Source organism: Pholis gunnellus (assembly GCF_910591455.1).
Source record: "Pholis gunnellus genome assembly, chromosome: 5".
Classification (NCBI taxonomy): domain Eukaryota; kingdom Metazoa; phylum Chordata; class Actinopteri; order Perciformes; family Pholidae; genus Pholis; species Pholis gunnellus.
The window spans coordinates 3,460,808-3,479,253 of record NC_136531.1 but is presented as its reverse complement, the minus strand read 5'-3'; the positions used below and the strand labels follow the sequence as shown (position 1 = coordinate 3,479,253).

Below are 18,446 nucleotides of genomic sequence, written 5' to 3'. Positions count from 1 at the left end.
TTGAAAAGGAAAGAAAAAGATGAAGTTGATTTGGTAAGTGCATTTGAATATTATGTAATGAAAGAGTCGTGTTTTTACACAGATTAACGTGGATGGTCCTAAGAAACCTGAGACAGGAGTGACAGGATATGGAGCGGCAACACCAGCTGAAGGAAGAGGAATCAACAGAAAAACATACAATCATTTTGGGGTTTACACAGTGGAGATAATGGCAGTGCTGGTTTTACTATGATGGGTGGAAATAACTAGACAGGAAAAGGTGTTGATTTGCTCCGACTCATCTTCATTCCTATAGCAAGTTTAATGTATTTTCATCCAAACAGACTTCAAGATAAATGTTGAATGGACTGTACTTGTGTCGAGCTTTTTTAGTCTTCTGACCACTCAAAGCGCTTTAACACTACATGTCATCATTCACTCACTGATAGCAGGGGCTACCATGCAAGGTGTCACCTGCCCATCAGGACTAACTGACATTCATACAACATTCAGACACTGTCGGCATCGATGACACATCGACATGGACTAGTGGAGCCGGGGATCAAATCGCCGATCCTCTGATTCGACCCTGCTCTACCACAGTCGCCCCATATACTACATGAAGTCCTCCAGTCGACCAGAAGAATAACTAATCAGGGAGGTCAGGTTAAATTCCTGTGGGTTCCAGCGCATGTAGGGGTGAGTGGGAATGAGAGGGCGGATGAGTTGGCAAAGAGGGCTTTAAAGACTGGAAACACAGATATGCACATTAGTGTCAGTAAAGCAGGCGTCTAGTGTATCATTTGGGGAAAAGAATCAACCGAATGTGGCAAAAAAGGGGTGCATGAATGCACATTAAGAGGAGTACTGAGCCTGGGTGAGGGAGCACAGGTGAGGGTACTGTTAGCTTTCTGAAGGAACACAGTTTTGTTTTTCATAGGATATGATGGAAATGCAGGGAAATAGTAAAAGGGTGATTGCCAGAGGCGAGGAATGTATATGTGTAGTCTACAATGATTTATTATGACTTGTTTCGACCTAGTAATAACATTTATTTTTAAAATCAACACTTGAAATGATGAAGGCACTTGCAAATTACATGATGTTGCAGTACATCAAGTGAGAGTTGTGTGTGTTTACTGTATATAGAGAGATGTTTTGGAGTTGTATTTGTTTTATACACCCTGGCTCTTATAAAGATGACTTTCATTTTCAGTTCATTTATACTTGGAATGAAAAAATGTAGCTTGTCTTCTGTGCAAAGAATAACATTGTCTGTGATATACAGTATAATATCATAGTGTTGAACATTAAATATATATACAAGGGTGTAGAGATGGAAAAGACAAACGATATGTTCATGTTTAAATAGTTATTATGCTTCGTTATAATAGTACATATTTTGTCAATTATATTATACAAGTACAACTGTTACGGTCACCAAATACATTTGTATCTACATGTGGAACTAAATGTTCACAAGCTTGTTGGTGCTACTCGGACCTTTTATTAACGCACAACAGTCTGTCTCGGTATAACTTCCGGTGTTTGTCTGGAGGAAACGTGTCTGTGGTTTAGTGAAAATGTCTAAAGTCCAAATGCTGAAATGTTTAGTCAACCAGCGACTAACTGCGGCTGCTTTAAAAGAGCAGAACGAGAGACAAAGGAAACTACTGGACGCTGATTTCAACCCTCAGCTGCGGTTACACAGAGCAGGTTGGTTCACTTTACTTATTAGGGCCCGAGCACCGACGTAGTCGGAGCGGAGGACTCCGTGACGGGTCTATGAAACAGTTTAGCCAATTGCTGATTAAAGATATAAATGTGTGACATACAATTTAGCTAATCAGCGTCCTCAAATAGATTCAGTTTGAGGCTAAATCTGTATTGCTCCGAGGTGCGCGTTCTCGTTAGCAGACTAGCAGAACATGCTAAGCTTCTCTAGTAGCTGTACACTAGACAGGTTTGGCTAGCTGGATGCAGTCATGCTAATAACTTATTTAGCTTTTTAAAACAACGGGAACAGACCCAGCATGGACAGTAACGGGAGTGAGGGATGAGGAGGTAAGGAAACATGAGAACACCAGGGCACACATGAGAACTCTGTAAGCTACATATTAGGCAAAGTGAACATCTTTTCTTCTAAATAGTTGTCCTCAGTCTCATCTGCTTAACTTGGTCATGGAGGCATCAACATTTAATTGAGACGGTAAATTAACAGTGAAAACTCGTCATCGCTTAACTTAATGGTTCCCAAACGGGGGGGAGGGCGGCTTCATCACCAACCCACACACACAGGTAAAACAATATAAAATACAATTATAACAAATGCAATTGCAAAAACGTTGTAAAGATAGAGCACTATATCATATGGTTGCACTTAAGATATAAATCAAGCGGAACCGACTGACATGCACTGTGTTCCATCCAGGCCCCCCAGAGTGGCTCATGTTAAGAGAGAGAGAGAAAATGTGAGACAAAGTATTTCTTACTCTCCCCCAACATATTTCACCCCATTTCTCACTCACACACACACTCACACTCTCTCTCTCTCTTTCTCACTACCCGACCTGTGTGAGAAATATAGATACTATTTTGACTTTGACGGGAACCTTTTATTTTCCCGCACACACTTTGCAGGGGAAAGCAGGGCGAAACGTACAAAATGGTTGCTTGGGAGTCCAACAAACATTACACACTGCAGATACATACAACACAGCAGCTTACTGTAGGACAGTGAAACTCATGTATTATATAGATTCATTGCACACAAGGTGATACATTTCAATACCTCGGAAAATTAGAATATTACATCAGACCAATTTAAAAAAAGGATTTTTAATACAGAAATGTTGGCCTACTGAAAAGTATGTCCATGTACAGTATGCACTCAATACTTGGTCGGGGCTCCTTTTGCATGAATTACTGCATTAATGCGGCGTGGCACGGAGGCGATGAGCCTGTGGCATTGCTGAGGTGTTATGGAAGCCCAGGTTGCTTTGATAGGGGCCCTTCAGCTCGTCTGCATTGTTGGGTCTGTCTCTCATCTTCCTCTTGACAAAATAGAACATTTTCCACCAGCCGCCACTGGGGGGAGCTACTGTTCTTCTAATGTTTATTATTATTATTATCGTGCTTCTTTCATCACAAAAAGGAGGTGCTTGGGATACTGGTAAGATTTTGAAATTTGGCACTCGTGGCGAAAATTGCAGTCTGATTGGGGTGTCCAGAATTGTATGACATATTGGCTCGTTAGCGCCCCCTTTTGAGTTACCCCAACATTGGCTTTCACCAAGCTGTATGAAATTTGGTAGGTATGTGTAACAAGATGGGACGTACAAAAAATCCAATTGGAGTTATTCACTAAACCAAACAGGCAGTTGGACATTTTTTATTTTAAGACGTTTTTTGACCATTTCAAGGCGCCGTACTTTAACAAGCTCCTCCTACAGATTTCACCCAATTGACTTCAAATTCAGTCGGTATACTCTTGAGACCTTGGCTGTTAAAAAATACTCAAAGATCAAAAAGTTATCAAACTATGTCTCCATGGCATGGCGGCAAAAAACACCATTCACCAGGAAGTTGTTGTAACTCGGCCGTACATTGTCTAATCTGCTCCAAATTTCTCATTTGTCATAACATCGTGACCCGGAACACATCTACATGATAGTTTAGAATCATAGTAATAGCTCCACCTAGTGGCAACAGGAAGTTATAGGTTGTGTACTTTGACATCCTGCTCCTCACAGACTAATCACATTCCTCTAAAATTTTGTCAGAAAAGCTCTAAGACTTTGATAATGCTTCATTGTGAAGATTGTAAGAATTCATTAAAGGGCGGCGATGTGGCGGCTCAGAAAATTTCGATCCTTCACCATGAACGAATAAACTGATGGTAAGATTTGATTTGATTAAAGTCCAGTCCTGAAGACATCTACAGGCCAATTATGTATAATTTTCATAGCGCCACCTACTGGTAACAGGAAGTTAAAGTTTCTATACTTTGGCTTGTTTCTCTTAGTAGGTAAATCAGATAAACATCAAATTAGTTCCACGCAAATGTAAGAAGTTCATAATGCCAGTTCATGAAGCTTTTGATGTTTCGTTGAACGCCGTTGCCGTGGCGATGCAGTCTTCGCCGTAAAAAACGAAGGTTGTTTTGAGGGGCTAAAAATGCTCGAAACAAGAAAGCGTGGCACACTGATTTAAAGCACAACATTTGACATATTATGGTTTTAACGCTCCAGAGCGGCAATTTAGCTCGATAGCGCCCCCTACAAAACTTCGACGAAGCAGCCCTCGCAGTACGTTTCACATAGATTTACATAATTTGGTAGGCACATGTATCATATTTGGACTTAAAAAAAAGTCTTAGGGGTCCATGCTCTAAACCCAACCGGAAGTCAGCCATTTTTAATTTTGTATGAATTTCTCGTGTAGTTTTTACCATTTCCAGGCGCTGTACTTTAACAAACTCCTCCTAGGGAAATAATCGAATCAACTTCAAATTTGGTCAGTACAATCTAAAGACCTTTGTGATTAAAAGTTACTCAAAGTTTGTTGTTTCGTGAAAGGCTGTTGCTGTGGCGATGATTCTTCGCCATGAAAAATGAAGGTGTTTTTGAGGGGTTAAAAATGCTCAAAACATAATCAAACTTGTCACACACATTTAAAATCATGCATGTAGTTATCTGTTCTGATTAATGCTTCATGTCTGTTTGGTAACTGTGCACAGGGAGTGATGGCAGGAAAAAAAGTGTATCTACAGGAGACTATTTGCTCAATACTAATATTTCTTTGTAACGTCTCTGTGTGTTTACTGTTTTCCTGGAGACGTCCAGCAGCTGTTGGTGGTGAAAGAAGAGGTTCCCCCTGAGCAGCAGGAGTGGAGCTCGAGCCTGGACCAGGAGGACCCAGAGCCCCCACACATTAAAGAGGAACAGGAGGACCCAGAGCCCCCCCACATTAAAAAGGAGCAGGAGGACCCAGAACCCCCACACATTAAAGAGGAACCGGAGGACCCAGAGCCCCCACACATTAAAGAGGAACAGGAGGATATCTGGATCAGTCAGGAGGGAGAGCAGCTTCAAGGTCTGGAGGAGGCTGATATCAAGTTCTCATTCACTCCTGTGAAGACTGAAGAAGATGAAGAGGAAGCTCAGTCCTCACAGCTTCATCAAAGACAAACTGAACAGATGGAAACAGATGCTAATGGAGAGGACTGTGGAGGACCAGAACCAGACAGGAACTCAGATCCAGATAGACATCCAGAACCAGATACTGTTGAGAAGACTGGAGAATCTTCTGACACTGATGACAGTGGTGATTGGAAGGAGACCAGAGAACCTCAGTCAGGTTTAAACTCTTTGAAACCTGATGAAGTCCATGTCAGTGATTCAAGATGTAGTGCTGGTGAGAAACTATTTATATGCTCTGAGTGTGGAAAAACATTTTACCAGGGTTCACATTTACAGGAACACATGAGAATCCACACAGGAGAGAAACCTTTCAGCTGCAAAGTTTGTAAGAAATCTTTTAACCGGGGTACAAATTTACTGAAACACATGATAATCCACACAGGAGAGAAACCTTTCAGCTGCAAAGTTTGTAAGAAATCTTTTACCCAGGGTTCAAATTTAAAGAGACACATGACATTCCACACAGGAGAGAAACCTTTCAGCTGCTCAGTTTGTAAGAAATCTTTTAACCGGGTTTCAACTTTACAGAAACACATGATAATCCACACAGGAGAGAAACCTTTCAGCTGCTCAGTTTGTAAGAAATCTTTTAACAATCGTTCAAATTTAAATACACACAAGAGAATCCACACAGGAGAGAAACCTTTCAGCTGCTCAGTCTGTAAGGAATCTTTTAACCGGGGTTCAACTTTACAGACGCACATGACAATCCACACAGGAGAGAAATCTTTCAGCTGCTCAGTTTGTAAGAAATCTTTTAACACTTGTTCAAATTTAAAGAGACACACGAGAATCCACACGGATAGAAATCTTTCAGCTGCTCAGTGTGTGATTTCGGCACAAGTCAGCTCTGAAGTCACACATAATTACTTGTTGGTCCCAGTTGCTCTCTTTACATCATGTGCTTTGAAACAAAGAGAAATTAGGCCCTCCTTTTTGCAGGCAAAGGGTTCATCCTGATTCGAGTTTGATAAAGACCAAATCCCCACTCTGAAGAATTTCACATTACAGTGCGAATTTCCTCCCCCAAATGCAATACTGCTCTCATTGGACGAGCCCAGGGATGCCGAGGCGGGACTTCCGGTTTTACAACCGGATACCCCCAAAACTATAAAAAAAAGTAAGGACGTGAATTCCCTTACTGAGCCGAAGAAATTCTCTGCCACCGAGATAATCTAACGAGTTCCACTGACAAACTCAGAAGAACCACATCCTCAGCCATAAATCATCTCATAGCAAGCTATTTACGGAGTCTGGGCAGATTTAGAGTTGGATTATTGTTTCATTATCTTGTTTCGTGTTGCTTAAAGTACTGTCATTTTTATAACATGGTGTGTATGCTTAATAATCTCAGAGATTAGCGATCAAGATCGTTAATGTGGTATAGAAGTTTTTGTGTATGTTCATACTACTGCAATCGTGTTGAGATAATTCCCCGCTAGCGAGGCCGGAAGTTGTTCCTTATAATTTCAGAGGTCAGAACCGCAAATGTGCTATCAAAGAGTTGTCAGCTGTGTTCCTCTAGCTGAGAGAACAATCTTCCGTACTCCGGCGCGGAGGGTCTTAATCTTTTGTTTTTGGAGGGTTTATTTTATTTTGTTTGCTTTTTCTCTTCTTTTACTAACCCACACACATATAGCTTCAAGCTAATGTAGTTACGGGTTGCGCTATTGGCTTCAGACACGTGTACATAACGAGGTCTCTATTGTCCACCATTTTAGAGTTGTTGCCACATTTCAGATCACGTCATACGTTGTCTGAGCTGTTCTCTTGCCCCTCCCCCTTACACACACTGCATGCTGTAATGGTAAAATATATTTGAGTATCATGAGAAGTTTTGAAAGATGTTGTACAACTGATGGGAGAAGTACAGAGACACAGCAACTTATAAAACAGCGGTCCTGCAGAAGTAGTTAATTAGTTCATGAAACCAGGGTCCTGTTCTTCATGGCCGATCACATGCACCCACACGAGAGGAAGAAACAGAAACCCATTGTTCCCAATCTCAGGATGAACTGACTCCCAGTTGAACGCACCTGTCAGACTCCAGATAATGAGCAGATCAAGACAGCCTGTGTCAAAAGACCTATACTCTCCTATTTATGATTTATCTAAAGGCGTGAACTTCTGTAGGCATAAAATATGTGGTGTCTTGTACTTTTTGGAAGCTTTCACTACAGACACTGACTGTGCTCTATGCACGTGTATGCTACAGATACCCGTGACATAATGCTAAATGCTAATGCTAACCAACATTTAACATGTAACAATTAAGACACGTTGCTTTCTGTTAATATTATAATGTTACCCAGCTTTATAGTGTTGTTTTTACGGTTAAAATGAATATTTAGCTTATTTGCTGATGTAAATATCTTCTTGTGTAAAGTTATTTTGCATGTTTGAATCAAGGATTACAGAAAAATACCAGAAAGCAATTCATGTGTTTATGCATTGACTTCTGCAAGTATGTGGTTTCCTTTGTGTAATGTTCTAGCTTCTGTTGTCTCTGTTTAGTCACCCAGTCCTACGCACCTTTTCACCTTACCCACCAGGTGTCCCTGTTTTTCCTCTTGTATATATTGTTTTTAATGGTTTTGAGGAAATGTGGTGTTATGATTTAGGTTAGATGTTTTCCTGGTCATTTTAATATCCCTTTTCTAGTAATGTGCATCCTGAGCTTAGTACGTACTGTAATATCAAAAGAATGTATCTAAATGTAAAAAAACAAGAATGAAATCACATTCATCATCTCAACAACATCTCATTTTACTTATTGCTGAGGGAGCAGAGGTGCAGAAAAAGATCAGAAGGCAGTTAATGGGTTGAATTTTGTCTTCTGCAGAAGTAAATAAATGTTGGAAAACAGTCATAATTCATTTGAATATTATGTAATGAAAGAGTATCGTGATTTTACACGGATGGTCCTAAGAAACCTGAGACAGGAGTGACAGGATATGGGGCGGCAACACCTGCTAAAGGAAGAGGAATCATCAGAAGAACATCCAATCATTTTGGGGTTTACACAGTGGAGATAATGGAAGTGCTGGTTTTACTATGATGGGTGGAAATAACTAGACAGGAAAAGGTGTTGATTTGCTCCGACTCATCTTCAGCCCTTTAGCAAGTTTAAGGTCTTTTCATTGAAACAGCCGTCAAGATAAATGGACTGTACTCGTGTCAAGCTTTTGTAGTCTTCTGACCACTCAAAGCGCTTTAACACTACATGTCATCATTCACACATTCACACACTGATAGCAGGGGCTACCATGCAAGGTGCCACCTGCCCATCAGGACTAACTAACATTCATCCAACATTCAGACACTGTAGGCATCGAGGACACATCGACATGGACTAGCGGAGCCGGGGATCGAATCGCCGATCCTCTGATTCGACCCTGCTCTACCACAGTCGCCCCATATACTGCATGAAGTCCTCCAGTCGACCAGAAGAATAACTAATCAGGGAGGTCAGTTTACATTCCTGTGGGTTCCAGCGCATGTCGGGGTGAGTGGGAATGAGAGGGCGGATGAGAATCAACCAAGAATGTGGCAAAAAAGGGGTGCATGAATGCACATTGAAGGGAGTACTGAGCCTGGGTGAGGGAGCACAGGTGAGGGTTCTGTTAGCTTTCTGTAGGAACACAGTTTTGTTTTTCATAGGATATGATGGAAATGCAGGGAAATGGTAAAAGGATGATTGCCTGAGGCTAGGAATTTATATGTGTAGTCTACGATGATTTATTATGACTTGTTTCGACCTAGAAATAACATTTATTTTTACAATCGACAGTTGAAATGATGAAGGCACTTGCAAATGACAGTACATCAAGTGAGAGTTGTGTGTGTTTACTGTATATAGAGAGATGTTTTGGAGTTGTATTTGTTTTATACACCCTGGCTCTTATAAAGATGACATTCAGTTTCAGCTCATTTATACTTCGAATGAAAAAATGTAGCTGTTCTTCTGCGCAAAGAATAACATTGTGATATACAGTAAAATATAGTGTTAAACATGAAATACATATACAAGGGTGTAGAGATGAAAAAAACAAACGGTATGTTAATGTTTAAATAGTTATAATGCTTCATTGAAAAAGTATATAGTTTATCAATTATATTATACAAGTACAGCTGTTACTGTCACCACATACGTTTGTATCTACATGTGGAACTAAATGTTCACAAGCTTGTTGGTGCTACTCGGACCTTTTATTAACGCACAACAGTCTGTCTCGGTATAACTTCCGGTGTTTGTCTGGAGGAAACGTGTCTGTGGTTTAGTGAAAATGTCTGAAGTCCAAATGCTGAGATGTTTAGTCAACCAGCGACTAACTGCGGCTGCTTTAAAAGAGGAGAACGAGCGACAACGGAAACTACTGGACGCTGATTTGAACCCTCAGCTGCGGTTACACAGAGCAGGTTGGTTCACTTTACTTATTAGGGCCCGAGCACCGACGTAGTCGGAGCGGAGGACTCCGTGACGGGTCTATGAAACAGTTTAGCCAATTGCTGATTAAAGATATAAATGTGTGACATACAATTTAGCTAATCAGCGTCCTCAAATACATTCAGTTTGGGGTCAAATCTGTATTGCTCCGAGCTGCGCGTTCTCGTCGGGACTAGTCTCTACAGGCGAGCGCGAGCACTACTCCTCCAAGACCCGTTTGAGAGGAGAACTTTGGCGGAGAAAGAGCTGATCCCAGATCAGCCTGACCTCACAACCAGACAGCAGACTAGCAGAACATGCGAAGCTTTTCTAGTAGCTGTACGCCAGACGGGTTTGTCTAGCTGGACGCAGTCATGCGAATAACTTATATAGCTTTTTAAACAACGGGACAGATCCAGCATGGACAGTAACGGGAGTGAGGGATGAGGAGGTAAGGACACATGAGAACACCAGGGCACACATGAGAACTCTGTCAAGCTACATATTAGGCAAAGTGAACATCTTTTCTTCTACATAGTTGTCCTCAGTCTAATTTGCTTAACTTGGTCATGGAGGCATCAACATTTAATTGAGACGGTGAATTAACAGTGAAAACTCATCATCGCTTAACTCAGTGGTTCCCAAACGGGGGGGGGCGGGGCGCAGTTAGAGGGGGCACGGCTTCATCACCAACCCACACACACAGGTAAAACAATATAAAATACAATTATAACAAATACAATTGCTAAAAAGTTGTAAAGATCGAGCACTATATCATATGGTTGCACCTAAGAAACTAGCGGAACCGACGTGACATGCACTGTGTTCCAGAGCCATTGGTCATCACATGAATTACTGTTTAACTCGTGCGCGCAGTGTATGATGGTCACAGAAATGCATGGCTGCATCAACCAGAGTCCTGCCAGTACCCTCGACGTCCGTGAATATGCGAGGGCCCGATCAATGCTGCTTACAGCTTTAATTCTGTTTATGCTCCGGCTGATAACGTTTCAATGTAGTTTGGAGTGAGACTCTGTTGATTGGGGCTACATTCCCTTCAATGATCAGCAGCCACATCACAAAATGGCTACCGAGGCACAAACTACAGCTCCCAGAAGGCCTCGCCACTCACCCAGGTGTGGGTATTTCAGTCACCTAATTAAGACAGGAGCTGCAGGATAAGAGGAGAGGAAGGAGAGCCAAGAACTAACCTGGGCTGGAGAACGGCGTAAAGAAAAGGACAGAGCCAGACTGAGGAGGATTTTAAGGAAGACGACCCGGTGAACGGTGAAACCGAGGACACACTAAGTTTAGTTATTTTATACTGTTCCGTTGAACGAAGCATTATCTCCTCTTGGATGCTTTTTTTTTTGTTTTTGGACTTTTCAAGTTTGATAAAAAGAATTACCCTAATTGCTAGTAACCGAAGAATAAAACTTCACCTTTTCTTTGGGAACCTTTTTGATTTTGTCCTGTTTTTGTGAATTTCCTTGCACCACCACACACTAGCCTGCCATTTTGACTTCTCATGACATTACAATATTTACACTTAAAGTTTGTCCTCTTTGATAACGCCACGTGGATTTTGCAGCTTGTTTAATTCTAAAGTGTTTCCGATGTTCATGGTCACAAGAGAGTGGATTAAAATAATATATTATCTGGGTCCATTGATACACTAGAAAGGGAGGTTCAGCTGGACTTTATGGAGGATGAAGGTTCTTTGAATACTTCTTAACAATGTTGGATAGTGCCAATCTTTTGTGCCATGTAAACTATTGATGACCTTATTGCTGCTGGTGCGTTTGGTATGTCTGTTTGGTAACTGTGCACAGGGAGAGTAAGGGGGAATGATGGCAGGAAAAAAAAGTATCTACAGGAGACTATTTGCTCAATACTAATATTTCTTTGTAACGTCTCTGTGTGTGTTTACTGTTTTCCTGCAGACGTCCAGCAGCTGTTGGTGGTTCAAGAAGAGGTTCCCCCTGAGCAGCAGGAGTGGAGCTCCAGTCTGGACCAGGAGGACCCAGAGCCCCCACACATTAAAGAGGAACAGGAGGACCCAGAGCCCCCACACATTAAAGAGGAACAGGAGGAACTCTGGACCAGTCAGGAGGTTGAGCAGCTTCAAGGTCTGGAGGAGGCTGATGTCAAGTTCTCATTCACTCCTGTGAAGAGTGAAGATGATGAAGAGGAAGCTCAGTCCTCACAGCTTCATCAAAGACAAACAGAACAGATGGAAACAGATGCTAATGGAGAGGACTGTAGAGGACCAGAACCAGACAGGAACTCAGATCCAGATAGACATCAAGAACCAGATACTGATGACAAGACTGGAGAATCTTCTGACACTGATGACAGTGGTGATTGGAAGGAGACCAGAGAACCTCGGTCAGGTTTAAACTCTTTGAAACCTGATGAAGTCCATGTCAGTGATTCAAGATGTAGTGCTGGTGATAAACTATTTACATGCTCTGAATGTGGGAAAACAACTGTCAGAAAAGCAGATCTGAAGAAACACATGATAATCCACACAGGAGAGAAACCTTTCAGCTGCAAATTTTGTAATAAATCTTTTAACCAGGGTTCAAATTTACTGAAACACATGATAATCCACACAGGAGAGAAACCTTTCAGCTGCTCAGTTTGTAAGAAATCTTTTAACCGGGGTTCAACTTTACTGAAACACATGATAATCCACACAGGAGAGAAACCTTTCAGCTGCAAATGTTGTAAGAAATCTTTTAACCAGGGTTCAAATTTACAGAGACACATGAGATTCCATACAGGAGAGAAACCTTTCAGCTGCTCAGTTTGTAAAAAATCTTTTAACCGGGGTTCAACTTTACTGAATCACATGATAATCCACACAGGAGAGAAACCTTTCAGCTGCAAAGTTTGTCAGAAATCTTTTAACGATTGTTCAAATTTAAGGACACACATGAAAATCCACACAGGAGAGAAACCTTTCAGCTGCTCAGTGTGTGATGAAAGATTTCGGCACAAGTCAGCTCTGAAGTCACACACAATTACTTGTTTGTCCCAGGTGCTCCCTTTACCTCATCATGTGCTTTGAAACAAAGAGAAATTAGGCCCTCCTTTTTGCAGGCAAGGGTTCATCCTGATTCGAGTTTGATAAAGACCAAACCCCCACTCGGAAGAATTTCACATTACAGTGCGAATTTCCTCCCCCAAATGCAATACTGCTCTCATTGGACGAGCCCAGGGATGCCGAGGCGGGACTTCCGGTTTTACAACCAGATACCCCCAAAAAAAACCTGAGCGTACCTGATGGCACCGCTCTTCCCCCCCGCCCCGACTCAGCGTCGGTGCAAGAAAGCACACTCGCAATGTTTGCTGTTCTTAAAGAAAATCCTAGGTTTCTAACAGTTTTATATTCGCTGAACGAATCCACTGGGCTGTTTGTTTGTTTTGTTCGCATCTGGGACTAGGAAGCGAATCATTTTACCTGCAGAAGTGAACCATTCTTCTTCAGAGAGAGAAGCACATTTCTCCTCGTCACCCAAGTCGACTTTGTGCTAGTTAAGTAAGGACGTGAATTCCCTTACTGCCACCGAGATAATCTATTGCGCCGCACGGAGCCGTGCTACCTGAGTTCCACCGACAAACAAAAGCCATAAATCACCTCATAGTAAGCTATTTACTGAGTCTGGGCAGATTTAGAGTTAGATTATTGTGTTTCATTATCTTGTTTCGTGTTGCTTAAAGTACTGTCATTTTTATAACATGGTGTGTATGCTTAATAATCGCAGAGATTAGCGATCAAGATCGTTAATGTGGTATAGAAGTTATTGTGTATGTTCATACTACTGCAATCATGTTGAGATAATTCCCCGCTAGCGAGGCCGGAAGTTGTTCCTTATAATTTCAGAGGTCAGAACCGCAAATGTGCTATCAAAGAGTTGTCAGCTGTGTTCCTCTAGCTGAGAGAACAATCTTCCGTACTCCGGCGCGGAGGGTCTTAATCTTTTGTTTTTGGAGGGTTTATTTTGTTTTGTTTGCTTTTTCTCTTCTTTTACTAACCCACACACATATAGCTTCAAGCTAATGTAGTTACGGGTTGTGCTAACGGCTTCAGACATGTGTACCTAACGAGGTCTCTATTGTTCGCCATTTTAGAGGCGTCGCCACATTTCAGATCACGTCATATGTTGCCTGAGCTGTTCTCTCGCCCCTCCCCCTTACACACACTGCATGTACACACAGACACACACACTTCTCCCCCCTTACCATAGTTTGTTGATTTTAGATAGCGTGATCATGGATGTATAGTTTTCTTGTTAGTTTAGATATTAGTTGATTAGATCATTAATATTTGAACTTAACAAACTCTGTTATAATTTAAAGAGCGGCTTTCTGTGATTACTTTGTGTATGTATTGTGATAATAGCTGGATATGTGGTCTGTTGCTCGAATTTAAACCTTCACCTTTCACTCTGAATGTGTAATAGTACTCCGACTATTGACATTGTGAGTGAACACTAATTATGAGACTTAGTTTATTATTTGGTTATTGGTCCCTGATCGCAGGGTGGTGCCCCATTATTATTAATAATCATTTTACTGACATTTATAATTCTATTGATGTCAATAATTTAGTTTTCTTAAATGCTGATAACTCAAACATGCTCCTTTTCGTCCCCAACATACTCGTACAAGAGACAACCGGCTTTAGTGGTTCTGTTTGTATACAAAAGGTAAATCTGACACACCACATGGCACATAACGCAGGGGAAGAAATATGGTGCTTTTTTCCTATCTTTATTCAAAAGCATGTTGTTTTAATTTGAGAGCATTGCTTATTGATTCCACGTTCGTATTTTGAATTGTTTTCCTCAAAATCCTGTCCTCACACACAATTAGCCCCCGCTTGCGATCAGTGACACAATAAACCTTGATTGCTCTGAGAGATCCATGCTTTATTTAAGGTGACACTTCCTCACGTTGGCAGGGAGCTTAGTACTGTCTTTAGTTTGATCCAGTAGACTAATTTAGTTTTTATTTTCTAGTTAGTGTTGGTTTTTTAGAGGGGTCCGGGGCACGCTCACCTGGAAGAAAATGTTGTACATTTTAAAGTTAAATGCATCAACTTGAGTACCTGCAGCATTAAAGTATTCATTGAAAGATCATTTTTAAGTGATTTTTCATTAGTTGATTAATATATATATTCTTATGTACTCTTGAGATGAAAATTGTTTAGGATAAGTAAATGAAGTAACCTTGGATTGAATTACCTGTTTTGTTGTTGTCTTATATATACAGCTGATAACGCCGTTCCAAGCTTATTATTGTTAGCTCTGTCAGCACTGTTGTTGTTGTTGTGAACTGTTGCACCCTTGTTGCCATATTGAGAGATATATATATTCTTATATACTCTTGAGATGAAAATTGTTTAGGATAAGTAAATGAAGTAACCTTGGATTGAATTACCTGTTTTGTTGTTGTCTTATATATATACAGCTGATAACGCCGTTCCAAGCTTATTATTGTTAGCTCTGTCAGCACTGTTGTTGTTGTTGTGAACTGTTGCACCCTTGTTGCCATATTGAGAGCCGTGCGGAGGCAATCCTTCAATCATAAATTTGTTCTCAGTTTGTAATTCAACACTTTTTAAATGTTTTTGTACTGAATTCACACTGTTTTCATCCTGTGGCTACAGTTTGTTAAATGTATGTGATAGTACTGATTTTTATTGTTTGAATAACTTGATATTTGATTGAATAATAAAGGTATTCACTTAGTAAATTGTTCCAGCTACATGTTTTTGCAAGGTGGTAAAAGTTCAATTACTGGGAACCAGCTCCCTTATAAGAGACCTTAGCTCTCCTGAACATAACAAAAGTTTAAGTTTGACATCTCCAACAAGTGTTAAACCATCTACTCTGAATGTCACGATGTTAAGTGACAGCAAAGCTGTTATCAGACACCACGAGAAAACCATAAAACTAGTCTTTACTGAAGCCTCCACCAGTCGTGTGACTCTCACCTTGCAGGTCATAGCGGTCTGAATATATAATATAATTTCCTCTAATAATAATGATAATTTAATGAACTTGTCAAAAACATCGTAGCCTATATGACCCGGTCCAGTTGCCATAGAATGTTTTAGATTTTCGCCTTGACTGATGTTGCGTGTGCGTGAAGAACCGAATGTTCTAAAAAATAAATAAATTGAGCGCTTCTTAATCAGACCTATGACTGCGAGTGTGAGGAGAAATTAGGATCAGAAAACACAGTCTCTGTCACCATCTCAGGTTCCAAAGATAAAATTCACACACCCAGCGACCATCGAAAAATGGAAGCTAGATTGGCGCAAAGTCATTGTCAATCCAGCACAGGCGAATTCTTCTGCTGACTTCATCAAGGGGAGCGAAAACATAAAGAAATACGTGGCCTTTCGTCACCAGGCGACCGAGCAACACTCCATCGCCTATGGTGAGTCATAACTAGTAATAATTATTTTGAAATTATTTAGTTCGCTTTAGCTAGTTTAACGTTAATTAGTTCACGTTAGCTTGCTCTAATAGTGCGTTAGCTACAAAGGCTTGCGTGCAAGCTAGCTAACTTAGCTAACGTTAGACAGAGTGCAGTCAGTGAGTGATTTTTCCCCCATCCTGATAAGTTACTGCCATCTTGTGGTTGACAACCAATCCTCTATTTGGATAAAATACAATTAGTTGAGACTGCAGTTGACTGGGGGTTTTCAAGGTTTAAATGTTTAGATTAAGTCCCTTATCACATATAACATACTATTTTTGTTTTTGTTTTTACAGAAGCATGGAGTAATCCGCTCAATAACAGAGAGCCAATTGTGGAAGCTGTGAATCTGATGCAGAAGACAGAGTTCTGCAAAATGGTCAAGCTGTTTGACATTGCTTACCATATTGCTTAACACGATTTGCTTATTTTCCATCTCTAGTCAATCTGGAGAAGCGGCATGGGGTTGATTTGGAAGATGCCTACATTAACCCCAAACAAGCAAGGGTTTTTAACCAGTACCTCGCGGAACAAATACAGCTTGAAGTTAGCAAGCAAGTATTGGCTTCCAGATATATCAGTGTCCTTGTTGATGGGAGCACAGACAGGTCAACAGCGGAGAAGGAGGTCCTTTATGTGTCCCTCGCATGGCATTTCTAGGGTAATTATCTATGATCAATTCAATGATCTCTTATCAATTATCTATTGCTCAAATTTATTTTTTTATCAATTAATCTAAAGGTTACTTACACACATACAGCACAAGGATTTCTCTGAAGTGGCTCACTTGTGTTTTGTTTAGTTTTTTTTTTACATTGTGTGTTTTTATCATGCTAATAGAATTGAAGACACAGAGAGCGCCACAACTGAAGGCATCCTGCATTGCATCCGGTCACTGCTAATCTCCAAGGGCATCCCTAACTGGACCGATCACCTTGTTGGATTCGGAGCAGATGGAGCCAGCGTTAACTTTGAATGCAGGCCATGGCTAATGGGCATTCATTGTTTAGCTCATCGTTTAGAGCTAGCCTGCAAGAATGCCTTCCAGGGAACTTATTTAAATCAAGAGGTTTGTGTGATATTTTAACTTTTGATATAAAAAACATATTTTTAAAAATTATTTAGTATTTATTAACATTGCTGGACCCTAAAGCAAACAGTATAAACATTGTGGGACTTTGATTCTCAACGCCTTGTTTGTGTTTTTCTTTTCATTTTTCAGATTGATGTGGTCCTGTCTTTCTATACATCATTCTATCGAGGGTCAGGGAAAAGACGATGGGAGCTGGACCAGCTGGCTGAACTGCTAGACGAGTCTGTCCTGACACCCACTAGAGTAGATGGGACCAGATGGGTTGATCACCGCAGAAGAGCCCTTAAAGCACTCGAGACGAACATCCCTGCAGTCATCGCTCATCTAAGTGAGGTGGGAAGTGATCAGCGGCAAGATATAAAGAAAGCAGATGCTGCAAGAGTGAGAGGATGGTTGGGCATGCAGCGGTCTTGCCAACTTTGGACAGTGTGTGTTTGGGCTCCTTTTCCTCCTCCATACAGGTCTTTACATGGCTGTTTTGGGTGAGTTGTCCCATCTATCTCTTTGATTCCAGAAGCACAGCATCTCTCTCTCATGGTGGAGGAGTACAAGTTCCTGGGTGTCTCCATCGACAACAGACTGAACTGGAAGGCCAAAATCAACGCTGTGTACAGGAAGGGGATGAGTCGACTCTTTTTCTTGAGGCAACTTTGATCCTTCAACGTGTGCAGTAAGATGTTGGAGATGTTCTTCTAGTCTGTTGTGGCCAGTGCACTGTACTTCTCCTTAGTCTGCTGGGGGAGCAGCATTGGAGCCGGAGACACCAACAGACTTAATAAACTTATTAAGAAGGCCGGCTCAATCATTGCCTGCAAACTGGACAATCTGGAAAAGGTGGTGGAGAGGAAGGTACTGAAGAAACTATTATCCATATTGGATAACCCGGACCACCCTCTCCACCACCTACTGCATGGACAGTGGAGCACTTTCTCCAACAGACTGATCCAGCTCCGCTGTCACAAGAACAGATACAGGAGAACATTCCTGCCCTCTGCTATTAGACTGTACAATAAATCACCTCTGGCCAGATCATCTTTCACATACACACCGCTACACTGTTATTGTTTGCTGTTGGTTGATCTTTGCACTACTGTTTAGTTTATCTAGTTAAGTAATTCAACACTAATCTATTTCATTGTATATACTGTGCATTTTTTCTCTTCTTCATATTATTATATTTAATATGTTCTACTCTGTTATTTTATTGTATATATTGTGCATTTTTCATACTTCATATTTTTATTTACTCTGT

At 41.0% G+C, this 18,446-nt stretch overlaps 2 protein-coding genes across 2 annotated transcripts; both read left to right on the top strand.

Moving 5' to 3' along the window:
- The first annotated feature begins 1,552 nt into the window (after window positions 1-1,552).
- On the top strand, window positions 1,553-7,998 carry LOC306696592 (uncharacterized protein). The gene is made up of 2 exons (XM_079160245.1): window positions 1,553-1,695; window positions 4,816-7,998. Exons 1-2 carry the CDS (start codon window positions 1,563-1,565, stop codon window positions 6,138-6,140), a joined length of 1,458 nt encoding a protein of 485 aa, XP_079016371.1. The 5' UTR covers window positions 1,553-1,562; the 3' UTR covers window positions 6,141-7,998.
- Window positions 7,999-9,466: 1,468 nt separating this feature from the next.
- LOC306696292 (uncharacterized protein) lies at window positions 9,467-16,516 on the top strand (the record flags this gene model as incomplete). The annotated part of the gene is made up of 4 exons (XM_079159875.1): window positions 9,467-9,599; window positions 11,550-12,167; window positions 15,907-16,059; window positions 16,398-16,516. The coding sequence occupies 4 exons, from the start codon at window positions 9,467-9,469 to the stop codon at window positions 16,514-16,516; spliced, it is 1,023 nt and encodes a 340-aa protein (XP_079016001.1).
- Window positions 16,517-18,446: the final 1,930 nt, after the last annotated feature.